The sequence below is a fragment of the Ovis canadensis genome, chromosome 3 (assembly GCF_042477335.2).
Source record: "Ovis canadensis isolate MfBH-ARS-UI-01 breed Bighorn chromosome 3, ARS-UI_OviCan_v2, whole genome shotgun sequence".
Taxonomy (NCBI): Eukaryota; Metazoa; Chordata; class Mammalia; order Artiodactyla; family Bovidae; genus Ovis; species Ovis canadensis.
The window spans coordinates 96,580,502-96,605,126 of record NC_091247.1 but is presented as its reverse complement, the minus strand read 5'-3'; the positions used below and the strand labels follow the sequence as shown (position 1 = coordinate 96,605,126).

General features: G+C 50.7%; 3 protein-coding genes across 10 annotated transcripts; 2 read left to right on the top strand and 1 right to left on the bottom strand.

The window, feature by feature from the left end:
• The first annotated feature begins 66 nt into the window (after positions 1 to 66).
• LOXL3 (lysyl oxidase like 3) lies at positions 67 to 18,022 on the top strand. Of its 7 annotated transcripts, none has more exons than XM_069580546.1 (16): positions 99 to 199; positions 1,706 to 2,045; positions 3,719 to 3,882; positions 4,478 to 4,692; positions 11,613 to 11,669; positions 12,286 to 12,345; positions 14,526 to 14,742; positions 14,976 to 15,156; positions 15,289 to 15,443; positions 15,689 to 15,856; positions 15,991 to 16,153; positions 16,356 to 16,599; positions 16,695 to 16,810; positions 16,890 to 17,026; positions 17,134 to 17,245; positions 17,461 to 18,022. In XM_069580546.1, the coding sequence occupies exons 2-16, from the start codon at positions 1,742 to 1,744 to the stop codon at positions 17,532 to 17,534; spliced, it is 2,367 nt and encodes a 788-aa protein (XP_069436647.1). In that variant the 5' UTR covers positions 99 to 199; positions 1,706 to 1,741; the 3' UTR covers positions 17,535 to 18,022. The 7 variants fall into 7 exon arrangements, 6 of the variants coding, with proteins under 6 accessions (XP_069436646.1, XP_069436647.1, XP_069436645.1 ...); XR_011255160.1 differs by having other exon boundaries at positions 100 to 199; positions 16,356 to 16,579; XM_069580549.1 differs by lacking the exon at positions 99 to 199 and adding an exon at positions 13,312 to 13,381 and having other exon boundaries at positions 1,746 to 2,045.
• Positions 17,969 to 21,822, bottom strand: HTRA2 (HtrA serine peptidase 2). The gene is made up of 8 exons (XM_069580553.1): positions 20,540 to 21,822; positions 20,222 to 20,426; positions 19,938 to 20,132; positions 19,666 to 19,698; positions 19,336 to 19,441; positions 19,131 to 19,200; positions 18,429 to 18,524; positions 17,969 to 18,327 (listed from the first exon to the last, which is right to left on the bottom strand). The coding sequence occupies exons 1-8, from the start codon at positions 21,043 to 21,045 to the stop codon at positions 18,162 to 18,164; spliced, it is 1,377 nt and encodes a 458-aa protein (XP_069436654.1). The 5' UTR covers positions 21,046 to 21,822; the 3' UTR covers positions 17,969 to 18,161.
• Positions 20,339 to 24,327, top strand: AUP1 (AUP1 lipid droplet regulating VLDL assembly factor). Of its 2 annotated transcripts, none has more exons than XM_069580554.1 (12): positions 20,339 to 21,467; positions 21,548 to 21,685; positions 21,765 to 21,915; positions 22,115 to 22,299; positions 22,543 to 22,615; positions 22,707 to 22,780; positions 23,007 to 23,073; positions 23,169 to 23,271; positions 23,402 to 23,521; positions 23,638 to 23,753; positions 23,939 to 24,057; positions 24,152 to 24,327. In XM_069580554.1, the coding sequence occupies exons 1-12, from the start codon at positions 21,418 to 21,420 to the stop codon at positions 24,186 to 24,188; spliced, it is 1,233 nt and encodes a 410-aa protein (XP_069436655.1). In that variant the 5' UTR covers positions 20,339 to 21,417; the 3' UTR covers positions 24,189 to 24,327. The 2 variants fall into 2 exon arrangements, 1 of the variants encoding a protein (XP_069436655.1); XR_011255161.1 differs by having other exon boundaries at positions 20,456 to 21,467; positions 23,877 to 24,057.
• The last annotated feature ends 298 nt before the right edge of the window (positions 24,328 to 24,625 follow it).

Here is a 24,625-nt window from a genome sequence, read left to right as displayed (position 1 = left end):
AAGAGGAGGGAACTGCCCTGGGAGGGATCCTGGGAGAAGGCGGAATGTGGGAGGGCTCAAGGGGACGTGGGAGGAACGAAGAGGGGGGGCGGGGGAGAAAGAGGGGCAGTCTCCCAAGTACTTTTTTTTGGAAGTCCTAGGATTGATCTACAGGATCAAGACTCTTCTCCCAGCCGCTAGGGTCCCCGTTCAGCCAAAGGTAGGGGGAGTCACGCTCCCGGTGGGAAGGAGAGGATGATGGAGGGACCTGGGAAAAGGGGTGATGTAGGATAGAATCAAAGGAAAGCCAAGCTACTGAGGGTTGTATAGTCAAAGAAGACACAAGAAGAGTGGAGAAAGGAAGCAGATATTGGGGAGTGGGGGCTACAGGATGTTCCAAATAGGGCATCCGAAGTGCCCGAAGGCTAGGGGCTCCTCTGTGAGGCCCTCTCCCTAGGTCCCCAAGCCAAAATGTCCCCAAACAAAGCTTCCCTGTTGTGTTGTTTGTCTGAGTTGGGGGAAGCATGGGGTAGGGGGGTGGGAGTGGGGGGGTAGGGGGAGCTCGCTGTAAAGGAGCTGTTCTCCCGACAGAGGGAAGGCCTTAGCTGAGAAGCCGACTAGTGCTCTTGCCTCCTGTTGCCCCGGGAAAGAGATGGCTGTGTTGGCAGGAGGCTTGGACAACCCCACCCCACCCCACCCCCACCTTGAGGCCTGGCCCTTCTGGGCCCCTTGACCCTGCAGGGCATGCGGGATGTGTACCAAGTTCTCCAGTGCATTCTGGTTCTCTGCCGTTTCTACCTGGAATCTGCCCAGAAAGGACTCTCAGCCTAACTGCCATTTAGGGGACCTGAGATCTGAGGGTGCCCTAAGCCCCTTCTTGCCTGCCTCTTTCCACAATCAGTAACTATCTGTCCTCTCTCTGACTGGCTGAACAGGATCATCTGGGTCCCTCCTGCCTCTGCTCCTTGGCTTTTGTCAGTCCCTCTCCTCCTTTTTGCCTTTTCATGAGGTTCGTGGGGTTCTCAAGGCAATTATAGAGTTTCAGCAAGCTCCGGGAGTTGGTGATGGATAGGGAAGCCTGGCGTGCTGCAGTCTGGGATCGCAAAGACTGAGTGACTGAACTGAACTGAACTCCTCCTTACTCATTGCCTGCCTTTCTCAGTTGCTCCCCAATTCTGTGTGCCAGACTCTCTCCTGACCCCCTTCTGTCCATTTCCAACACTCTCTCTCTACTGTCTGTTTGGTCCCCTTTTATTCCCACAGTTTCCCTCCCTCTCACATCCTGTCTGTCTGGGTCTCCCTCTCTGTGTCTCTTGCTCAGTCTCAACCTATCTATCTTGATGGGCCTCTGATCTCGGTCTCTAATCTCTGTCTTTTGATCACTGGGTGCCCTTGACCTGTGAGTCGGGACAGAGGTGATGATAGCAGAACCAGGGAAAGGACATTATGAGACATAACAACTAATAGTGAGCGTTTATTCTTTACAGAGGGAGGGAGAGCCTTCTCTCTCTCTCTCTCTCTTCCCACCTCCCCCCTCCCCAGTCTGGGCGTCTCAGTCTGTGCCTCTGTTACTCTGCATCTCTCTTCTTATTTAGGATGGATTTCTTTCTGTCTCTCTCAGCCCCTGGGTCCCTCCCTTTCTGTCACACTGGCCCTCTGTCTCTGGTCTTAGCCGGTGTCTCTTCTCTCATGATCTCTCTCTGAGACCTGGGCTTCTCAATTTCAGCTTCTCTCTCTCTGGGGCACCCAGGCCTTCCCTGCCATGGGACCTGTCAGTGTTTGGCAGTGGAGCCTGTGGGGGCTGCTGCTGTGCAGTTTGTGCCTGGGATCTCCAACCCCGTCCACGGCACCTGAGAAGAGGGCCGGGAGCCAGGGGCTGCGGTTTCGGCTGGCTGGTTTCCCCAGGAAGCCATTCGAGGGCCGCGTGGAGATACAGCGGGCTGGTGAATGGGGCACCATCTGCGATGATGACTTCACGCTGCAGGCTGCTCATGTCCTATGCCGGGAGCTGGGCTTCACAGAGGCCACAGGCTGGACCCACAGTGCCAAATATGGCCCTGGAACAGGTGAGCAATGCTTCAGGCACAGCCTAGGTACTGCCAAAGTACAGCCTAAATGTAGGGGAGGGAACCACCCTGGGGACACAGAATACCAAGAACAGCCAGTGTCAAGTACACCCGTGGAGGGGAAACCAACCAACATAAAGCCGCGTGAACTTAGGCTGATCGATGCCTTCTCTGAGCCTCAGATGCCTCCATGTGCAAAGTGACTAGATGATCTGTAAGTTACTTTCTTCTGCAAAAGTATGATTCTACAAAGCCACATGCAAAGACAGCCCTGACACAGAGGAGCCCTGTATGATTAAAAAACAGCTGGTTTCATGGGAAGCTGAGAGCAGGTAACTGACATCTGGATGTCCCAGAGACAGAAGTGATCGCAGATACTGCAGCCAACAAGATCAGATTATAATTTAGAGCTGAAACCGACAAGCTTGGCTTCCAAAGACAAGTATAAACTTTAGGATGTGGTTAGTAGGGGCTTAGGAGCAATTCTGAGACCTGGGGGCACTTGCATTGTATAAACTCACAGTGGGATCGGTAGAGCTGGCGCAATCTGCAGTTAACCCCCTATTCCCACTGGTTAGACCACATCTGGAATAAAGTATCACTTTAGATGCCACATTTTCAAAGAGACAATAGAAAATGGAAGTACTGGGCATTTCCTGGTGGTCTAGTAGTTGGGACTTTGCACTTTCACTCCCGAGGGCACAGGTTTAATCCCTGAATAGGGAACTTAGGTTCCTGGAAATGGAAGTACTTTCAGAGGAGAGCTATTGGATGTAAAAGATTGGAAGCCACATTTCAAGGAGGAATAGCTGAATAAACCAGGGATATTTGATATGAAATGAAAAAGCTTTGGATCATAATTACATGATGGTTGAATTCAAACTTGAAGACAGTCATTTGACTGAGGGATTTTTCTGGGTGGCATCAAAGGACTGAATCAGACCTGGAGTGGAGGAAAGTAATAAAAGAATCTCAATAGTTTGTGATAGTTCCAACAGCCTAATGGGGCAAGAGGTAGGTATCCCAGCAGAAGCTGGGTAAGTCCTGTCCGGATATGCATGAGGGTTCCCTGCACGTGGCCCTTTGAGGGGCCACCAGTTCTGAGAGAAAGTCAGTGATACTCATTTCAGTTTGGCCCAGGTCAAGAGAAGAACATGGGGCATCATGGCAGCACAGAGCCGTCACATGGGAGAACGTAAGGCTAAGGTGAAAGGATCTTACATTTCCAAGTCTCACAAATGGCTCGAATCTCTAAGCCCTCATGCATTGGCTTTATGGTCCTAGGCAAGCTACTTCACTTCCCTGAACTTCAATTTCTTTATACAAAATGGTGATGATATCTTCTGGCAGCTCTGTTCTAAAAATGATCACATATGTACATACCTTGGCAGAGTGCCTCACGCACACTAGGCAGCTGTCATTGAATGGGTAAGGACTGATCAGAACTTCAGTGTTGACTCTTGGGTCTTTGTATTCACCCTACCAAATTTTGGGGTATCCCCAGAACACTATCAACCCTCCATCAATCCTATACTCCCTTTCCTATTCCTTTCCAGGGTCCCCTGTCGCTTCCCTACCCATTACCAGGTGTGAGGCTTCCATGCTCACTCTCACCAACATCCCCATGCTACCTCTCCAAGCCTCTCTATCCCCTTATCTCCCCTCCCACACAGGCCGCATCTGGCTGGACAACCTGAGCTGCAGTGGGACTGAGCGGAGTGTGACTGAATGTGCCTCCCGGGGTTGGGGGAACAGTGACTGTACCCACGATGAGGATGCTGGGGTCATCTGCAAGGACGAGCGCCTCCCTGGCTTCTCAGATTCCAATGTCATTGAGGTCTGTAGTTCATAATCACACACACACATGCAGACAAACCACCCAGGACGGCAAGACAGAAAGGGCTGTGGGGTGGTTATGAGTGGGGATACGAGAATGTAGGGGATCCCATGTGCCCAGTGGGATAGTTGGGGTTAGTGGGAGACTGGGGGAGTGGGCAAAATGATAGAGCTCTGTGGCACTGCATAGTCCAGGTTTATTTTAGCATCAGCAGTCAAGTTACTAAGCCTGGCATGAATCTCTCCAACTTCATCCCTGGTCCCCAGGGCACCTGTGCTCTCTCTCAGCTCAGATATTCCTGAGGGAACCTTTCACTCTTACTTTTTCCTACTTCTTCAGTGCCACTCTGTGAAGAGTTCCCTCAGGCTCCAAGCAGAGTTAGATGCTCCTTCCCCAGCTTCTTCTGGACCCTTAGTCATTTCTCAGAGCCCAGCAAGTCCTTACACTCTGGTGGCTGCACCTCACAGAGCGTGCATCTCAGCCCCATCTCGCCATTGGGTTCACAGCCAGTACACTCAATCAGGGTTTCTTAAGTGGCCAGACATGGGAAAGGGGCCCCTGGGATGCCTTCCTCTGCTTGTGGTCCCATCCCCAGGTAGAGCATCAGCTGCAAGTGGAGGAGGTGCGGCTTCGGCCAGCCGTTGGAAGAGGCAGACGGCCCCTGCCAGTGACTGAGGGACTGGTCGAAGTCAGGCTTCCGGATGGCTGGTCGCAAGTGTGTGACAAAGGCTGGAGTGCGCACAACAGCCACGTGATCTGCGGGATGCTGGGCTTCCCGAGCGAAAAGCGGGTCAACGTGGCCTTCTACAGGTGAAGGGACGTGGGCGCCGGTGCAGCAGTCTGGAGTTGAGGGGTGCTTGTTAAGGAGTGGTGTTGAGGGACCTCCGAAGGGGTTGGTTCACCTGGGGAGCCGGGGGAAATGTGGAGGCCTCTGGGAAACGAGAGTTGAGAAATCTTGGCCCACGAAGCGGTCCCCGAGACGGATCTGCTGCGGGGACCAGCGAAGCTCTGGCCCCAGTGGCCAGAGCCGGGGCTGGGCGAGCGGCGGCGGTGGCGTCGGGGCCGCCGGTAGACAGGTGGCGTCTCCGCGCCCCGGGGCTAGAGCTGGGCCTCGCGGGGCCACGCCCAGCGGCCCGGGAGCCGGCGGGTCCGAGTCGCGGGGTGGGGCTGGCGACCACGCCCCGCCGAGGCAGCACCCGGGCGGGGCCAGACGCCGTGAGTCTGACTGCGACAGGCCCGGGGCGCCTGCGGGGCGGCGGTCCCATCCTGGCCGCCAATCCCCGAAGGCCGGAGGGCGCCGGAAGAGGCCGGGGCCCTTCTCTGGGTCCCGGCGGCCCTCTAGGAGTCTGTGAGCGCGAGAGCACTCAGGACTGCTAAGCTAGTTTTCCAGAACATCCTTCAGTCCTGGAGGCCGGCCCGCTCCACCTGCACTGGAGCCCTGGTGTACGCGCCGGCTTCCGGGGAATGTATCACACTGGGGACCGGCTCTTTGCTTACTGCGTCTCGCTTCCCTGCAGCGTCTAATTTGGCCGTTTTAAGAAATTTGGAGATCTCTTTGTAATTGAAAGGATCATTTTCTTCAGCTCTTCCTTAGACCAGTTTTGCAGGAAGAGCTCTTAACATCTGGGTGACCTTCCGGGCACGCTACTTCAGATGTAGGGCTGATCGGGGCAGGGTACACCATAAAAGCTCTTTTTAATGAAAGCATCTAGATTTTGCACTGCCTTTCCGTTGAGGCAGCATGCCATTGCTCATATTGACCTTGTAATCACCTAAATTAGGTCTTCCCTCCTCGTTGATACTGATAGAGCAGCCTATTTGAACCTAAATCTGTTGAGTTTACCCTATGAAATGTTTGATACATGATCTCATGTTTGATACATCATTTAAAAACCATAATGATCCCAAGAGATTATCTTGAATCTTGACATTATTTTGCACTTGTCATCCCTCCCTGCCCCCTCTGTTCAATAGACATGATACCTATCCCTCCTGACTTCATCAAGGTGACTGTTAGATGTGTTGAAATCTTTAAAACCGAAGTCTAACTCCTCTTATGAATCCTCCAGATTTACATCAAACCTTTAATCATTAATTGTGAAATGTTTTTTCAACAGTTGAGACAAACTGAACACTACAGTGATACAGCCAACATTTCATCATCTTATCTATAATGAAATTATAGGAGATTTTATTAGTCTTTTGCTAAAATCCAGATATACTATGTTCACAGCCATTCTGCAATTTTAATAATCTTAAAGGAAATTATGGTGGTTTGATTGAGCTGACTTTTACTGAAATCCTTTTAGATTTCTAAGGATCACCATATTTTTTCCTCAGTGCTCACAAACTTTCTACTTAATGACTATTCTAGAACATAAATTATCTGTAAATTGAGGAATCCTTTTCCTCCTTTTTGAAAGTCAGTACATTATCCAGCCTCCAGTCTATTCCATACTTGCTGAAATTTTTTTTTTGCCTTAGCTTTGAGACACATCTGAAAGTTCTTTAGGCCCCAAGGAATATCCTTTTTCTGGTATAGCGACTCACATACAGTTTAAAACATCTGTGTGCTGTGCTCCGCTGCTTTTATCTACCTTGGGCCTGTATTTTCCCTGTGCTTGTTCTTTACCTTCCCAAATCCAAACTCCAGGTTCTGAAAGATTAGTGCGACTTAAATAGCAGGCATTTCAGATGAAGAGGGTAGCGTGAACAAAGGTATAGAGAATAAACATTTATTGAGTGCCTATTGTGTGCCAGGGACTGTTGTAGACACTAGGAATTCAACAGTGAACAACAACAGCAAAAATCCTTGATCTCATGAACTAGGGAAGAATCAGGAAAAAAGTAAAATTACAAAATGTAAGGATGGCAAAGAGTGTAATAGGTAAAAATAAAGCAGGGAAAATGTTAGGAAGTGGGACTAGAATTTCAGTTTTAAAATAAGTCAGAGGAGGCATCATTTGAGAAAATATTTAAAGGGCACAATCTCTGCAAAAATCTTGATGAGCATCTCCAGGAAGAGCCATCATAAATGAGAAAATATCGGGGTGAGGAGTTAGGGGGAATTCTTGTCATACTCCAGGAGGCCACTGGGGCTGGAGCTAAGGGAATAAGGCAGAAAACGACAGGAGATGTAATTTAGGAGGAGATAAGGAAAGAATGAGGAGCCAGATCGTGTAAGGCCATTTGAGAGGCCTTCATTTTTACTGTGTGAGACGAGGTTTTGAGCAGAGGTGTGACATGTCTTCCACTTTTTGCGTATTATTTGGGCCTTTTTGTGAAGAATAGACTGTAAGGAGTGTGTAGAGTCAAGGAGGCAGGGAGACTAGTTAGGCAGTTATTGTCTCCTGAAAGCCAACTAAAGAAAGTGAAAGGTGATGTGACCAGTGAAAGTGGTGGAAAAGTGATCAAATTCTGTGTTGAAGATAAAGCCAACAGGATTTGCTGATGGATTCATTGTGGTATGAGAGAATGAGAGGAATTAGGGATCATTCCAAGGTGTTTGGCCTGAGCTAGATATGGAGTTGGCCTCATTTGATAAAGAAGACAGTGAGTGGGGCATGTTTTCTGTGGGGATGGGAGAGTGGAGATTGTATATTAGGAACTTGTTTTTAGACCAATTAAATTTGAGGTGCTTTAGACACTGAAATGGTGAGGCTATGGGCATATGACTCTAGAGTTCAGTTGAATGCAAGTATTTAAAGCCCTGAAACTGGGCAACATCACCAAGGGAGGGAGTGTAAATAGAGAAAAGGAGGCGCAGGGACTGAACTCTAGGGAGTTTAAACATTATGAGGTGAGGAAGATAAGGCAAAATGCAAACAGGGAGGTGAGGCAGAAAGAAAACCAGGGGAGTGTGGAGGCCTGGAAGCCAAGTAAAGTGCTTCAAGGAAGAGAGAGAGGGATCAGCTGAGGCACTACTGCTGATGCTTCCGAGAAGATGAGGACTGAGAAATGAATGCGAGTTAGTGACTTGGATGTCATTGTTGACCCCAACAGAGATGAAAATGAATAGGAACTTTTGAAAGACAGTTGATTAGAGTAGAAGATTGTTGTTTAGTCACTAAGTCATGTCCAACTCTTTTGTGACCCCGTGGACTGTAGCCTGTCAGGCTCCTCTGTCCATGGGATTTCCCAGCCAAGAATATTGGAGTGGGTTGCCATTTCTTTCTCCAGGGGATCTTCCCAACCCAGAGACTGAACCCATGTCTTCTGCACTGTAGACAGATTCTTTACTGCTGAGCCACCAGGGAAGCAAGAGAGAAGATGTATACTGAGAAACAGTGGAAGAAAAATGGATAAAGTAAGGCTAGGAAATGGAACACTTTTAATGCCAGATTGGAGAGTTTTATCTTTATCCTATGAAAAATTTAAAAATAAAAGTACTTGTATGAGACAGTGATAAGAATAAGGCCAGTTTTTTTAAAGTTTGTCTGATAGTAGTGAATTGGAAGAGGAGGTTCTAGATGCAGTAAGATTAATTAGGAATTATAAAATTAAGCTGATTAGGAGGATGACAACAAAGAGAAAGGAATAAATAGATGTAGGATGACTGATAGAATACAGAAAATAAAAGAAGAGATAATTAAAATGATTCTGAAACTGCTTAAGGGAAGGATGGTGCCCGGCATCTCTGGGCTTCAAGTTAATATGGACTAGCTTTAGATATGGGCCATCCCTGGGAATTTTGAGGCCCAGGAATTGTCCCCAAGTATGCACAGACTCAAGAAAGTTTCAGAAATCAGGAATATATTTGTACATATTGGAATCTCTTACTGAGTCTGGAATCTGAAGGCTGGAAAAGGAGATCTATATTAAGTACAGAGTTCATTCTTAGTAGGGAAGAGATTACAGTGGTCCTGGGAGACTCTGTGATGAGAATTTGATGTAGATATTCCGTCACAGGTCAAGTCAGACAGAGGGAGACTCCTCATAGGCAATGCAATTCTAAAGGCGAGGCAGGATAGTTATAAATAACTCCGCCTTCCTTGGAGAAGGAAGATGCATCTGCTAGCTTTTAGAGGAAGTTAGTAAGATTTAGAGAATAAGAAAATGAGAATGTGATGTGTTTATCATTTTTCAACTCGATTTGGTACTTCTACCCTAGGACATGTGAAAGTTGTAGAATTTTAGAAGAGGAAAAGAATGTACAGATAACTGAGCCATTTAATGCCTTTTTGCAGGCAAAGAAATTGAGGTTCTAAGAGCTTAAGTGCTATTTAAGAAGGCACTCTTCTAGTTCATTTCAGATATTCTTGTTCATATTCAGATATATTCATTGACAGATATTTATTGAACTCCCACTATTTGCCAAGCACTGTGCAAGGTGCTGAGACTACAGAGGTGATAAGAGAGTTGATTTGGCACCAGATCATAGACCTTGTAGGCTATGGTAATGATTTGAATCTTTATGATAAAAGTAATGGAAAGTGATTGAAGTTTTTTAATGAGGAGGACTGTGAGACGACGTGATCAGGTTTGTGGCTCCCAGACACCACTTTGACTGCATTTTGAGAATGGTTTAGAGAAGAGCAAGAGCAAATGCATTAGAAAGTCATTCAGGAAGGAACACTGACAGGACTTGGTTATGGATTGACTTTGGGAGCCGAAGAAGAGAGAGATGTCAAGGTTGATTCCTAAGTTTCTGGCATAGATTTTGCTAAAAGAATTGGACCCACATTAAATTTTAGATAATTTTGAGATATCTAAGTAGGAACATCAAGAAGGCAATGGGATATACAAGGTTAGATGTAAATGAGAACATATAAAGAGAGGATGTGAAGTGAGAAGGCCTTAAAGCTCCAAAAAAGTTAATGACTATATAGAGGAGGAGCCTGCAAAGAAGACCAAGAAAGAGCATCCAGAATTAGGACTCAAATAAAGCTAATAGTGTTGTGACAGCTAAGGAGGGAGAGAGAACAGCAGTGTCAGATGCTACCAAGAGTCAGTGGTATGTGAGAGAAAAAAAAAAAATTCTAGATTTATTATCACAGAGTGATGGGTAGGGAAAGACAGAAAGGAGTGGATTAAAGAGTGAGTGGGAAAGATGATGAGTGTTGACACTACTGAAAAGTTTTTCTACTAAGAAGAAATGTGGGGTGGAGTGTGTGTGTGTGTGTGTGTGTGTGTGTGTGTGTGTGAGAGAGAGAGAGAGAGAGAGAGAGAGAGAGAGAGAGAGAGAGATTTGAATATGTTTAAAAGGATTCAGTTGAGGAAAGGTTATTTGCAACTTCTCAATTAAGAGAGAAAGGATCCTAGAGAAAGAAATTCAGAAACATTTAGGGGTGGTGGCTTTAGAAAAGAGAGACAGATTCAGCACTGGTCCTAAATAAGTGCCAGGGCCTCAATGTAACCTATGTTTGCCTGATATATATTAATAATTATATATACCATATAATTATAAAGACCTTATAAAGTCCTTAAATAACTAGAGAAGAAGTACTTGGATAATACTACATTTTTCTGAGTACTGTTACATGGTTTTTCTTAGTTACTGGTGAAAGAAAGTGCCAGATATATTTCATTTCAGACATGTTTGAAAAAAAGACATTTGGAGAAGACATTTTACACTATACTTATCTGATGAAAGGTTCTAAACTCTTAGTAGTGTCTCAGGAAAGGGACCCAAGCGTTATTGTAGACTCTTTGCTAGGAATGTTGGATGTATTGGATGTTTTGGCAAACATCATCCTCAGGAAGCAGCCAAGGTAGGAAACACCAAGCAGATTCAGCCTTGTTTAAATCCATATATTAAAATCCTAGCACATCTGCATGTAATATACCACATCCAAGTATGACTCAAGAGAAACAGCAGAACAGGAACATGTTCAAGGACAGGATAACTAGGAGGATAATGGGGAATTCCATAAATTTTGTAAGGACAGACAGACAAGCCCTGCGTTCATCTGTATATAGTTGGACAGGACAAAGAGCAGGCAAAATGAAAGTCTTTGAAATCAAAGGGAGAATGAGAGGAGAAACAGACCTAGTTTCCATTCATCAGACTTAAGATAGCCTCTTGAAGAGTAAAATAGGTCAAATATTTAGGTCAATTAAGAAGAAATAAGGTTTTAGACCTTAATTCCCTAGAAGTAAGTTTGGGAGATGAGCTGTTTGTGAATGACTAAAGCATATGGGATTTAATTTAGACAGGAAGGATGCTGTCATCCTAAGCGTCCTGGCCTCATGCTCCCCAGTCAGACCCAGTTAATGTCCCTTGCTGTCCAGCCTTGTTCCTTGGTCCTCGTTCACTGGCCTCAGGCCTCGATATGCCAGAAGCCGGAGCGCATCCAGGAAAAAAATACACAGCCTCCCGAGGTCTGACCAGGCTAGTTCTCTCTCCTTGTCTAGTCAGTCTGGCAATCTTAACACCCTTCCACTTTAACCTGTTCCCCCAGCCCTCCCCCCTAGGTTTAGAGAAGCCCTAATATCAATCCAAGAATCCTGTTCCCCATCTGCCTTAGCCTACTTTCTGTGGGTCCTGGTACAGGGTCTTTATCAGCCCTGGGTCCACATTCTTCATTGCAACTCACCTGTCTCATTCATGTGCTTCTGAGGCCAAACAGCTGTGAAGGGTAGAGCCTTGGGGGCATCTAATGTTATAAGATCCTGCCACCAGGAGACCTCTAACTGCTAAAACAGAAATCTTGCCCCTGGTCCCTGTTCCACCAACTTTTCCCACTTGGTTCTAGACTGTTCCTGACTCTGCTGTTGTCTTATCCTCACAGAAAGTTGAGGAAGCGAGCGGCCAAAGCCTCGGCCCGACGCTCCAAACCCCTTGGAAGGTAATGGGGCAAGAGCCCCGGGACCTCCTGCTCATCCCTGTGGCCCCAGGAGGTGGATGGATGGAAGGCAGCCTATCCATGTCCATCCCAGAACCCAAGCTGATGAATTAGGGATATGGCTAGAAAGTGGCCATTCCAGGAGGGAGGGGAGGGGAGGCAGGCATGGGGATGAGTAAGTTTTGATTTAGGAAACACAAGGAGGAAATAATGTAGAGACCTCCGCATCTTTATACTGCCCCCAGATAGCTTGGACTCCAGCCTCAGCCGCCTGCATGCTTCCTCCCCCACTAACTCCTAACCTCCCTTCGTTCACCTACATTCCCACACTCTCTCCTCCCTCCACCATTCCTCCTATCTCCTCTCCCCTCACCACCTGGCCTGACATCACCAGATTTCTCATCAGTGTTGCTGAATCCAGAGAGCAGCATGTATTCCAAACATATAGCTAAGTGGTATTCAGCAGTGTATGTAGAAAATCTGACTGCCTTTGCTTTGCCCCTTCCCATGCTCTGCATGAAGGGTCCTTCCTAGAGACAGAAAGAAGAAAGAATCCTTTGCCTTTCCCGGGTAATGCACCTGACCACTACTGCCATTAACTTCTTTCTCCTTTTTTCAGACCAGTCACCAAGCTTAAAGCCAAACCCAAAACCCGAATGGGCAGGGGGCCAATTAAGAGGTAAATAAAGTTTAGGCTGGGTGGAGAGGAGAGGGAGTGCCAAGTGATGAGTCGGGGGCATCGGGCTGTGGTTAGGAAGGGGTCCAAGAGACGCCTCCACCAGGAGGTCGAGGAGCAGCAGCAACTGTTATAAGCCACCTTCCAGATGATTCACCAAAATGTAAAGTAAGATTGTCCCTTTTGTTTGGGGTTGTTTTGTTGTTGTTGGGTTGGTTTTTCTTTTTTTCCCCCTTATGTTTTTTGTCTGAGGAATTATGCTCATCACAGGATTTTTGAAAAATCTCCATAGAAGTTTACCCATTGACTACTCTTGTTCCACATGCTTACTTATCTTCCCCCAGCAGATTTTAGTAGATACTCTGGCACTCTTGTCCTTCAGATGCCATGCTTGCCTCTCGCCCAAGAAGTTAAGTTTCCCTGAGGGATCAGTGTTCCCATCCTACCTTTATTTGATTAATTGTTAAATGGAATAAGTGCTACTGGGTTGGAAGTGAGACTCAGGATCCCCTGTGGAACCTTTCCCAGGGCAGGAGTCAGATGGCAGTCCTGGCCCTCTGGCCCAGTTAACACAGTTAGGCTCCCAGTTCCATCATTTTCCTCCTGGGCTCCTTCAGAAACCCAGGGAACAAAAAGGTGCCAATCCCAATGACTGCGTCTCACTTGGCTTCTGAAGGCAGTTCGCCCATGAAAAGTCCCCTGGAGAGCTCCTTCAGCAGTGGGTGAGCTGTGGAGAAGTCAGCCCTTTCTACCGTCTCCTCCTCTCTTCACAGCCTTCCAGGGTCTCTCAGGGGCCCCAGGCACCCCTCACTCCCCAGCTCCTCCCTCTGGTGCCTTCAGCATGCCTTGGAATTTGGGGTGTTCCCATAGTGCCATTCTAGCTTAGGGTTGTCTTGCACAACATGGCCATACTCTGGCCTTCCCTGACCCCCACATTAAAGTGATGACCTCTTTCACTTTTATTTTCAGCCAGAAAGGACTTTGAAAGAATACTGAGTCTCTTTGAGCTTCAGAGTCCGCTTATCTTGAGCTTCCAAAGGTATTCTGTAAAGTCTCCAGGCTTCCTTTGTCTGATTTGTCTATAACTTATCCCTCTCTCTGTGTCTTCCTAGCCGGTGGCTTCAAAACATCATATTCCTCCTCTGACATCAAGTAATAGAGCACATTACTGCAGTAATTCGCCTCCAGACCACCCTCACAGGCCCACCCCACCAACACAAGACCTCATTGGTTCCTTCCCTCTCTGGGTTCAAACCGGCTGTTCTGGGAAGAAAGCACTTCTCTTATCACACGGCTCACTGCAACATTCCATTCCGTTGGCGTTGATAAGCAAGTCCCCTCATTCTCTCCAGCATCTCTCTGCTGTGTTTCAAAGTTTTAACGTCTCTAGTTTAGTCCCATTCTCCTGCTCAGGTGGCTATGGAACATTCTTTCTGTTACATTTAAACTACGGAAGCATGGACTACCTCATTAAAGACTCATGCAGTTCAGCTTTAGGTCTGGGGTCACGCGTACCCTTCTGGTGTTCATACTCACTCTCCTTCTCTGGTCCTGCGGTCTCTCTCTGTCTTGTATTTGTACATCCTCATTCCCATATATACCAGCTCGCCTCTTTCCTGTGTTCACCTCTGGTCTGTTCTCCCTGTAACTGCCCATCATCCTCTGGCCTGGAAGCCCCTCTGGCCTCTAAGAAGCCATGTAGACCCAAGACTTACTCACTTCTTTGCATCCTGACTCATTTAGTTCTTTCAGTCGTAATAGAAAGACCTGCTTACTCTGGCCATTCAGGCTTCCTGTTAGCTACTCCCTCCTGCCTATCTCTTCCAGATGGTCAGTCCTGGCTTCCTAATCTCTTTGCACAGCAGCTTCAGCCTCCATTAGGGCCAGCTCCCTGAAAGCACACAGAACAAGCTTTCTGTCAGGCAAGTCAAAACTAGCCTTCCTTCCCACAGGGTTCTTCTGTTGCAGAACATACCCAAGGACCCCCCTGTTTGGGCTCTTTCAGCCTGGAAACTCCCCATTACCGTTGTCTCTTTGTCTCTGTGTTTTTGCAGAGAAGAGAAGAAGAACTAAAGCAGTCATGGAAGGTTGGGGGATGGTGGAGGCATGGCGTGGGGGGAGGGCTGCGGGCAAAGAGGCAGGAGCGCCATTTCACCCTACTGCTCCCACTCCTGTCCCCCCAGGCTGCTGGCCCAGCGGCAGCAACACTCCTTTGGTCTGCATGGGGTGGCGTGCGTGGGCACGGAGGCCCACCTCTCCCTCTGCTCTTTGGAGTTCTATCGAGCCAATGACACCGCCAGGTGCCCGGGGGGGGCACCTGCGGTGGTGAGCTGTGTGCCAAGCCCTCTCTACGCAGCGTCCAGTGGCCAGAAGAAGCAACAGTCGAAGCCTCAGGGGGAGGTGTGTGAAAAACTATGACCTTCCCCACCGCCCAGGTGAAGAACCCCGTAGCCTGGCCATCCGTTGATTAAGCATAGTTCTGACCTTTGAGGACAGAGAGGAACCTTCCAGGGGTTGGGCCACAGACCTGAGACCACCTGCTCCCTCCCACCAGAATCTCCTTGATCTCCCAGGTCTACTGTCACTGTGCTGATGTCCCCCTTCACTGCTGGGCACCTCTCTCTCCTCTATAGGTCCGAGTGCGCCTAAAGGGAGGAGCCCACCCAGGAGAGGGCCGGGTAGAAGTCCTGAAGGCTGGCACATGGGGCACGGTCTGTGATCGCAAGTGGGACGTGCAAGCAGCCAGCGTGGTGTGTCGGGAGCTAGGCTTCGGGAGTGCTCGAGAGGCTCTGAGTGGTGCCCGCATGGGGCAGGGTGAGGCGGGTACAGGTTGGAGGGAGAGGGAGGTAGGAGGTACATACTCCTGGAGGGGTACATTCCTTGGGAAGGAGGCCCCTGGGCAGACAGTCAAGTTAGAACCTCCCGATCTCTGACTTCTGACCTTAGGCATGGGTGCCATCCACTTAAGTGAAGTTAGATGCTCTGGACAGGAGCTCTCTCTCTGGAAGTGCCCCCACAAGAACATCACAGCTGAAGACTGCTCCCATAGCCAAGATGCTGGCGTCCGATGCAACCTGCCCTACACTGGGGTAGAGACCAAGGTCAGTCACTCTTTCCACCCTGGTTCAGGAATCTCATGTCCTATCCAGTCCTGCCTGGTCATGAGGCAGTCTGATGGCCCTACTGCCCACTGCCCCAGGCCCCTATCATCAGGCAGCTCCCCCTTGATGCCACCACTTGCTAGCCCTGTAAGTGCTTCTGAATCACCATTCAGCCACAGGCCCACTGTGGACTCCCACTACTCCACCCCAAAAGCTTCCACAGCACTTCCATTGCGTCACTACAGATCCGACTCAGTGGGGGCCGCAGCCGACATGAAGGGCGAGTCGAAGTGCAAATAGGGGGACCTGGGTCCTTCCGCTGGGGCCTCATCTGTGGAGATGACTGGGGAACCCTGGAAGCCATGGTTGCCTGCAGGCAGCTTGGACTGGGCTATGCCAACCACGGCCTGCAGGTGAGTGGGAAGGAGAAGGGAACCAAGGCTATTGCCTCCAGAGGTGGTGTTTGGGATAGAGGTCTGTCAAAATGAGTCCCTTGGCTGGGGAGGCTGGATGGTGGCCTCACAAAAACATCTCTGTATGTCCCCAGGAGACCTGGTACTGGGATTCAGGGAATGTAACAGAGGTGGTGATGAGTGGAGTGCGCTGCACAGGCACTGAGCTGTCCCTGGACCAATGTGCTCACCATGGCACCCATGTCACCTGCAGGAGGACAGGAAGCCGTTTTACTGCTGGAGTCATTTGTTCTGAAAGTGAGTGACGTGTAGGGGGATGCAAGCCAGGGAGGGGAGGCTCTGGGTCACCTCTTTGCAGGAAGAGCTGCAATCTGGAGGGGTACACCTTCCCTGTGGAAAGCCAGTCTCACCTGTTTTCTGGGGGAGGGGGATGGAAGCACTCCCACCTGTCTCTGCCCCTCACCAGTGACGTCTAACTCTCCTCCCTTCCTCGGTGCAGCCGCCTCCGATCTGCTGTTGCACTCAGCACTGGTGCAGGAGACGGCTTACATCGAGGACCGGCCTCTGCACATGTTGTACTGTGCTGCTGAGGAGAACTGCCTGGCCAGCTCAGCCCGCTCAGCCAACTGGCCTTACGGCCACCGGCGTCTGCTCAGATTCTCCTCCCAGATCCACAACCTGGGACGTGCTGACTTCAGGCCCAAGGCTGGGCGCCACTCCTGGGTGTGGCATGAATGTCATGGGTGAGAGGGTCAAGTAGTAGAAGGGCAAGACCACTGGGGAAGAGGCAAGCCTGCTGGGGGCAGGGAAAGAAACAGGGATCCCCTTGTCCCCACAGGCATTATCACAGTATGGACATCTTCACTCACTACGATATCCTGACCCCCAACGGCACCAAGGTGGCTGAGGGCCACAAAGCTAGTTTCTGTCTAGAAGACACCGAATGTCAGGAGGGTGAGTTGGGGCCTAGAATAGACTGCACTATCCTCATCTCCACAGCCTTGCCTCACACGACATACGCTCATCTCCTCAGATGTCTCCAAGAGGTATGAGTGTGCCAACTTTGGAGAGCAGGGCATCACTGTGGGTTGCTGGGATCTCTACCGGCATGACATCGACTGTCAATGGATTGACATCACAGATGTAAAACCAGGAAACTACATTCTGCAGGTGCCGGGGCTCTGAGATTTCCAGTTGTTGAGTGGGATGAGTGTTTATTAAAGACCCCTCTGGATTTGAGGAATGCAGCTCACTTGTTGGCTTTCTCCTACTCACAGGTGGTCATCAACCCCAATTTTGAAGTAGCAGAGAGCGACTTCACCAACAACGCCATGAAATGTAACTGCAAATATGACGGGCACCGCATCTGGGTGCACAACTGTCACATCGGTACCTGGTGGGAAGAGAAGCCAGAAGGCCTGGGGGCGGGGGGGAAAGGCCTTCACGCCCATCTCCCTCGGTTGTTTCCAGGTCTCCCCACCCCTTCTGGATCTCCCAGTCTCTCCACTTCCACCCACCCTTCCCCACAATAGGCCCCACAATAGTGGGGTCTTCCCCACTTCCACTCCCCCTTCCCCTACCCAAACCACCTGTTCACCTTGCAGGGGATGCCTTCAGTGAAGAGGCCAACAGGAGGTTTGAACGCTACCCTGGCCAGACCAGTAACCAGATCATCTAAGGTGCCACTACCTTCCTCTGCAGACCACCACTGGCCCCTAACGGCAGGGGTCTGAGGCTGCCATTACCTCAGGAGCTCACCAAGGAATCTTTGACGTCAGCAGGCCCACAGCACTCTTCCATTGTGCACTGCAGATGTGGAACCATCAAGCAGAAATCACTGCCCTCTTTCTTAGGCCAGCTGTCCTGATCTGCAGCCAGGCACGGGGCATTCTGCTCCCAGGCCCAGCACCAAGCCAAGCACAACACAGAGAGGCGCACCTGACTGACTGCCCAGGACAACCGACAACAGCAGCTCATTTTCTTGAATAGGGAGGTCAGAATGGTTTAACTCCAGCATCTCCCCTCAGTTCTGGAAGATAAAGCTTTACCTCTAGCCTTTTTGTGGGGGGAAAGAGCAGTGTTCCACCCTTCCCCTCATTTTTCAGTATGACATGTTGTTAGGTATAATTTTATTTTATATAAAAAGTGTTTTTGTGATTCTTCAGAGCCCAGGAAGTGGTGGTGGTAGTCGGAGGGACCTGCCCCCAACTGGTTCAGTTAATCCTCTGTCCAGGCGCCCTCAGAGCCCAAGCCACGAAACCACGGTTGAAATCCGAGCAGGAGCCTCCTACTCTTGCTGATCCATTCATTCTGTGACTTCAGGGGTCACATATAAGGTCAGTGTTTCCTGTCCTCGCCGGATCCGCACTGCCAGTTGGGATTGGGTTCGAACAGCTTCATAAATATCTTCAGCATTTTGTACCAGCTGCTCCCCAATGGCCAAGATCACATCACCAGGTCGTAGACCAGCCCTATGGCAAAGGATAGAGAGATAAAGGAAGAACTAGATGGCCCACTTCAAGGGCGCATACACCCCACCCATCTCCACCTCCTAACGCAGCCTCTCCCTCACCGGTGAGCAGGGGAGTCCAGGATGACCTTATGGATGAGCACACCATGCTGAACATCAGGGAAGCTTGGTTCTCGAAGCTGTAGTTCAGCAAGGATGCTGAAAGGACACAGATCACTCTGTTGGTCACAGGGCCCTCTCCCCATTCGGGGTTTGCCTCACATCTTTCATCAGCACACCGACAAGTGTGTGAACAGGACGTGCACTAGATCCTCTTGATACAAAAACAATTCACTTTTTGCCTTCTAGCAGTTAGGAAGCAGAATGTGTATATAAAAGGTAACATTCCAAATGACACACAGGGTTAAATCAATAGCACTAATGTCATTCTAGAATCCTAAAAGCAGCTATAACTTAGGAAGTGCTATAACTTTAGCTTAACCTAGAAGAATCAATCTGATATTAAACTATATAAAACAAGAACAACATAAAAACACGGGATTAGGAAATCAAGTTGGCTGGAACAGAAAATACTCATAGGGAAGCCACATCTGGAAGGTTGGGTATTTATTGTAAATCTAAGCAATAACAGGATGGGAGGTATGCAAAATAGAGTGAGGTGAGAAAAATCAAGATAATGAGAGAGGAATGAGGCAACTCATCTTAGATAAATACAGAACTAAGAACGAAGCTCAGCAGAACTGCCAGGTACCCACCACTGGTTACACTGATGGCCCTACGTGTCACTACCCCTAAAGCTCATACCTGGGAGTCAAGGTCAGCATCATCACCCCAATGTAGCGGCGCTGGGACCCACTGACTCCAAACCAGGAATCTGTGTTAGAAGGACAAATGAGCCCCACCCAGGTATATCCTTACTTCCCCTCCTCCTCCCAATTGACCCCTCTTCCAGCAAACCCTCCCCACCCCTGCCACTAAAGAAACCCGTTTCCCCGAAAGCCAGGCTTACTCTTCTTTTCTCCACGATGCAGAAACTCTCGAAGGCGATCAGAAGGGATGGCAAAGGAGATTCCAGATGTGACCTTCATGGTATTCACCCCAATCACCTCCCCATCCTGTTGGGACACAGCCCACTATTCTCTAGCCCAGACAAATAATAGGAGATGGGGGTACCTGAGCAAGAGTGGCAGGGAGTTTTGGGGGAGATCTAGTTGGATTCTGGGAGACAGCCAACAAGAAACTGCTCAGAAACTTGACCAAACACCAGTGAATTAGGGGAAACCCACCCCTTCCCATACTGACCTGAGATAGGGATTCTTGGAAAGGATGTCACACTCACCAGGTTAACCAGGGGACCTCCAGAGTTTCCAAACTGCAGGACAAGGAGAAAATATGGCAGAGATCCAGGGACTCTATGCCTCGGGGCACAATCAGGATGTAGACACTTTCTCCAAATCCTCTCCTTTCCCAGCCCGTGAAGGAGTGGCCACATTTTTTGCAACCCAATCCCAGTATATAGGCTCATCCACCATCTATCACAACTGGTGCCTGTACCACACACCCCTCCCCTCTCCCCCAACCTAGTCTCATTTTTCTTATATCAGGACGCACATCAATAGCTGCATCAGTCTGGATATACTCCACATTGGTTTGGGGAAGGCCCAGATCTTTGGCTGGACGCTGAACAGAGCTGACAATGCCGGAGGTGATTGTGTTCTGCAGTGCAAACGGGCTTCCCATAGCAACAACAAACTCCCCTTGCCGGACATCAGCTGAGCGTCCCAGGCGCAGCGTAGGGAGAGGCTCCTAAGGGAGAATGGGTACAAGAGACCTGGCATCTGGAGATGTGAACAAATTCACAGCCCCAAGCAGACATGGCCTGCCCCGACCCCCACCTTGGTCTGAATCCTCAGCGTGGCGATGTCTGCCACGGGATCCACAGCTGTGACCACGGCCTCATACGTGTCGCCGCTAGGCAGCCTTACACGGACTCGGCGCCGATCAGCCACCACATGGGCATTGGTAACGATGAGTCCATCGGCAGCCACCACGAATCCTGAGCCATTCGAGATAGGGACTTCGCGGCCCGAAAAAGGGTGCCTGGAAAAAGGGGGGCGGGGGGACAGTACAGATGTGAGGAGGCTCAGACCCATCCTTCTCGCCCGCCCTCTAGCCCGCGGCTTCGGTGCCTTAGTGTTTACCCCCACCATTACCGGCCCAAGATCTCGATATAAACCACGGCAGGGGCCGTCTTCTCCACCACGTCCGCGATGAAGTTGTACTGGCTCCGGGGAGAGGTGGGCGGCGAGCCAAGGACCGAGGCGAACACAGCCGGGGGACCCCGCCCTCCGCCCCAAAACAACAACAGCACCGCCCCTCCAGCGCCCAGCGCCACCGCTAGCCACACGCGCGGACGGGTTCCGGGAGTTCCGGAGCCTTCCGGAGTCCGGGGATCTGGGGTCCCAGCGATCAGCCGTGCTCGGAGATCCGAAGTCCAGGACCTCAGGCATGTCCGTGGTTCAGGGACCCCCACAGACAACCGGGCCCTGAAACTGGGGGTCCCATAAGTCACTCGGGTCCGAGGGTCAGGAGTTCCTGACGTCAGCAGGGCCCGGAGGTCAGGGGTCAACAGGGGTCCCTTTCCCCAGAGACCCCCACCCAAAGCCCGCCATCCCGGGAGGCTCCAGCCAGCACCCCGCCCCGCCCTCAGTGCAGCCATCAGCTCCGCCTCGGCGGCTTCCTCGCCCGCCCAGCGCAGAGGCGGCGCCCTAGACGCGACCAGGAGGGCAGCTGGACGCTGAGGACGCCGGTACCTGAAGTCTCCAGAAGTGCACGCTGGGACCCAGGATTCCGGGAGGCCAACTCCGCCCCCGCCCCGCGAATGCCGGGAATTGTGGTCCCCGCGGGACGCGAGTTATGAGGTGGCCCACGGGTCCGCGAGGCATGATGGGACCGCTAGCCCTTCCGGGGCGCCTCAGAATTTCAGGTCCCGGCACCCTGGGCGGATGCCCGAAGACTCCGCCTTCCCAAGAGCCCCTGCGGCGGGGCGCAAAGATGGCGGCAGCGGGCAGACAATCCTAAAGCAGCGGCAATGGAGCCTCCGTCGTCGCCGGGGCCGGAGCGGCTCTTTGATTCGCACCGGTAAGAACCCCGGCGGGAAGAGACCGACTTCCGCGTCCACTTGGCCTTCGGCGCCCAATCACCCCGCCTCTCGCCCCCAGGCTCCCGGGTGACGGCTTCCTGCTCCTCGCGCTACTACTCTACGCTCCAGTCGGGTTCTGCCTCCTCGTCCTGCGCCTGTTTCTTGGGATCCACGTCTTCCTGGTCAGCTGCGCGCTACCAGACAGTGTCTTTCGCAGGTTCCGACCCGGGCGCTCGGGGAGGGCTGGGGCTGGGCCTGGCCCAAGGCCAGGTAGTCACCACTGCCTGCGTTCGCAGGTTCGTGGTACGGACCATGTGTGCAGTGCTGGGGCTCGTGGCCCGGCAGGAGGATTCTGGACTGCGGGATCACCGTGTCAGGGTCCTCATTTCCAACCACGTGACACCTTTCGACCACAACATAGTCAACCTGCTCACCAGCTGTAGCACCGTGAGTTAGGGAGGAAGCCGAGAGTGCCACGGAGTGGCTCCCTGGGGCCCAGCTCAAGGCACCCCTCTCCGTGTTCGGGTTTCCCATGGGGACCACAAGATACTGACCCTTACCCCGACCTCGCTTTTCTACCCATATGTCAATTTTTCTCACTTCACAGCATTCTTTTCTTCTTGCTTTCTCTCCTTCCGGTGCCCAGCCTCTACTCAATAGTCCCCCAAGCTTTGTGTGCTGGTCTCGGGGCTTTATGGAGATGGATGGTCAGGGCGAGTTGGTGGAGTCACTCAAGAGATTCTGTGCTTCAACAAGGCTTCCCCCTACCCCTCTGCTACTATTTCCCGAGGAAGAGGCCACCAATGGCCGGGAGGGGCTCCTGCGCTTCAGGTAGGTGAGCACAGGTATCTGTCTCCAACTGGAGGTGATCAGGCTTGGGGGCCCTGGGGTTTTCACAGCCCTCCCCACTACCTTCCTAGTTTATTTACTTTTTGCCCACTTTTAGTTCTTTCCCCTGAATCTGTTTATTTCCCACATTTCTATTTGTACAGTGTGACAGTATCTGTTTTAAGTCAGGTATGAGCTGCTGACTAGATTGGCTAGAATCCCATCTTACTTTTTTCACTCTTCTAGTTCCTGGCCATTTTCTATCCAGGACGTGGTACAGCCTCTTACCCTGCGAGTCCAGAGACCCCTTGTCTCCGTGGTGAGTGTGTTCCACAGGGAATCTCTGGGTTTGGAGGGGAAGTTTCCTACTCCTGGCCCTGGTTTAGACCTCACTCATGCCCTCCCCTCAGACGGTGTCAGATGCATCCTGGGTCTCAGAACTGCTGTGGTCACTTTTCGTCCCTTTCACGGTGTATCAAGTAAGGTATTAACTGTCCTCACTTTTTGGTGGCTGGGAGAAACTCACCTCAAGGTCAAGGAAGTAGCTGTCTGCCCTGTCCATTTGCAGATCTTTTAATGTCAAGGTTCTACCACAGAGGCAATATAAAGTATTTACTACCTCCCCTACTGTCACCACCAGTGTTCCAAGAAAAGAGGCATCAGAGTGGAGAGTGGGTGACCCCAACGTGGACCTGGATTCTTTTTTGCAGGTGGCTCCGTCCTGTTCATCGACAGCTGGGGGAGGGGAGTGAAGAGTTTGCCCTCCGTGTACAACAGGTGGTAGGGGACACGGGCAGGGTGGAAGTGGATTCTTTCTTTAGGGGGAAGGAGGAGAACACTTGAGAAACTTCCAATCCTCCAATCCTCCCTAGCTGGTGGCCAAAGAATTGGGCCAGACAGGGACACGACTCACTCCAGCAGACAAAGCAGAGCACGTGAAGCGACAGAGACACCCCAGATTGCGCCCGCAGTCAGGTGTGTGGTCTCTGGACATAAGGCTTTTCAACTCTTTTGCAGCCTGTTCTGACTTCCTCCCTATGCCTGTACTAATCGGGCTCTCTCCTTGAGTTTTCCACTCACCATATTTCGGATTTCTTTTTTGCAGCCCAGTCTTCTTTCCCTCACTCCCCTGGCCCTTCTCCTGATGTGCATCTGGCAACTCTGGCTCAGAGAGTGAAGGAGGTTTTACCCCATGTTCCACTGGGCGTCATCCAGAGAGACCTAGGTATGAGAAAGAGTAGCTTTACCCAAGGAGACAGGCACAGAGAGGGAAAGTGGGTGGTGCAGGGAGAAGGTGAGCAGAGGAATAGACTGTGCTGTCCACTCCTCCCTTCTCCGCAGCCAGGACTGGCTGTGTAGACTTGACCATCACTAACCTGCTCGAGGGAGCCGTAGCTTTCATGCCTGAAGACATCACTGAGGGGACCCAGTCCCTTGCCACAGCCTCCACTCCCAAGGTGAGACCCAGAAAATGAGCAGGTCCAGGACTTGAGGTGGGATGGGGCAGTCTGCATATTCCCTGTCCTGACGTCTGTGTTTTGATCCTGAGACCCTAGCACAGTACCTCTCTTGCAAAGTAGGCATTCGATGCGTGTTTAATGATGATGACTTCGCAAGCCCTCTGACATTGTGATCACCTCAGTTCCCCAGCTCTGGCCCGGCAACCCCTCAGCCCACAGCCCTAACATTTGCCAAGTCCTCCTGGGCCCGGCAGGAGAGTCTACAGGAGCGAAAGCAGGCGCTGTATGAATACGCGAGAAGGTGAGATGCTTAGAGGACAACTGGTAGGAAAGGGCAGGTTGGAGAAAGGGAATAATACAGCAAAGCCCATACAATGTCTTCTTGTGTCCCACAGGCGATTCACAGAGAGGCAGGCCCAGGAGGCTGATTGAGTACAGGATGGCACCCAGAGCCGCAGGACGGAGACTGGGGGCAGCCCTCACCCAACTCACAACAGGCCGGATGGGTGGGTGCTAAGGGGAGGAATGGGGCTCCCCCCAGTGTCACATTAAATTCAGGGTTTTCACTCAAGGTCTCTGTTGCCTCTTTGGGTCTCAAAAGCCCTGTAGCAGGTTCCTTTTCCCTTGGTTGCGGGATCAGGAATGAGGGCCTCCTTGTGGGTTTGTGGAGGGTTGGTCAGAATGGAACTGTCTGCACTCAGCTCCTCATGTCAAGAGATGAGTGATATTAAAGAAGTATAACTAAGCTGGATGCCCAGCAGCAAGTGGACCCTGGCCTCAGAATCCAGCCCAGGCATATGAGGAAACAGCTGCAGAACTGCAAGTCCCAGGATACCTTTCACTAATGAGCACAGTACACACAGTCTGTA

Bases quoted from the DNA above. Each gene is read 5' to 3' on its own strand.
- LOXL3 (XM_069580546.1), top strand. From the start codon at position 1,742: ATGGGACCTGTCAGTGTTTGGCAGTGGAGCCTGTGGGGGCTGCTGCTG. The intron at 2,046-3,718 runs GTGAGCAATGCT...CCTCCCACACAG, and splicing joins CAAATATGGCCCTGGAACAG to GCCGCATCTGGCTGGACAAC. The intron at 16,600-16,694 runs GTGAGAGGGTCA...TTGTCCCCACAG, and splicing joins GTGTGGCATGAATGTCATGG to GCATTATCACAGTATGGACA.
- HTRA2 (XM_069580553.1), bottom strand. From the start codon at position 21,045: ATGGCTGCACTGAGGGCGGGGCGGGGTGCTGGCTGGAGCCTCCCGGGA. The intron at 20,133-20,221 runs GTGGGGGTCGGG...ATTCTCCCTTAG, and splicing joins CGCTGAGGATTCAGACCAAG to GAGCCTCTCCCTACGCTGCG. The intron at 18,328-18,428 runs GTGAGGGAGAGG...CCTTTGCCATAG, and splicing joins CTGGACTCCCCTGCTCACCG to GGCTGGTCTACGACCTGGTG.
- AUP1 (XM_069580554.1), top strand. From the start codon at position 21,418: ATGGAGCCTCCGTCGTCGCCGGGGCCGGAGCGGCTCTTTGATTCGCAC. The intron at 22,781-23,006 runs GTATTAACTGTC...TCTTTTTTGCAG, and splicing joins TTCACGGTGTATCAAGTAAG to GTGGCTCCGTCCTGTTCATC. The intron at 23,754-23,938 runs GTGAGACCCAGA...TGATCACCTCAG, and splicing joins CCACAGCCTCCACTCCCAAG to TTCCCCAGCTCTGGCCCGGC.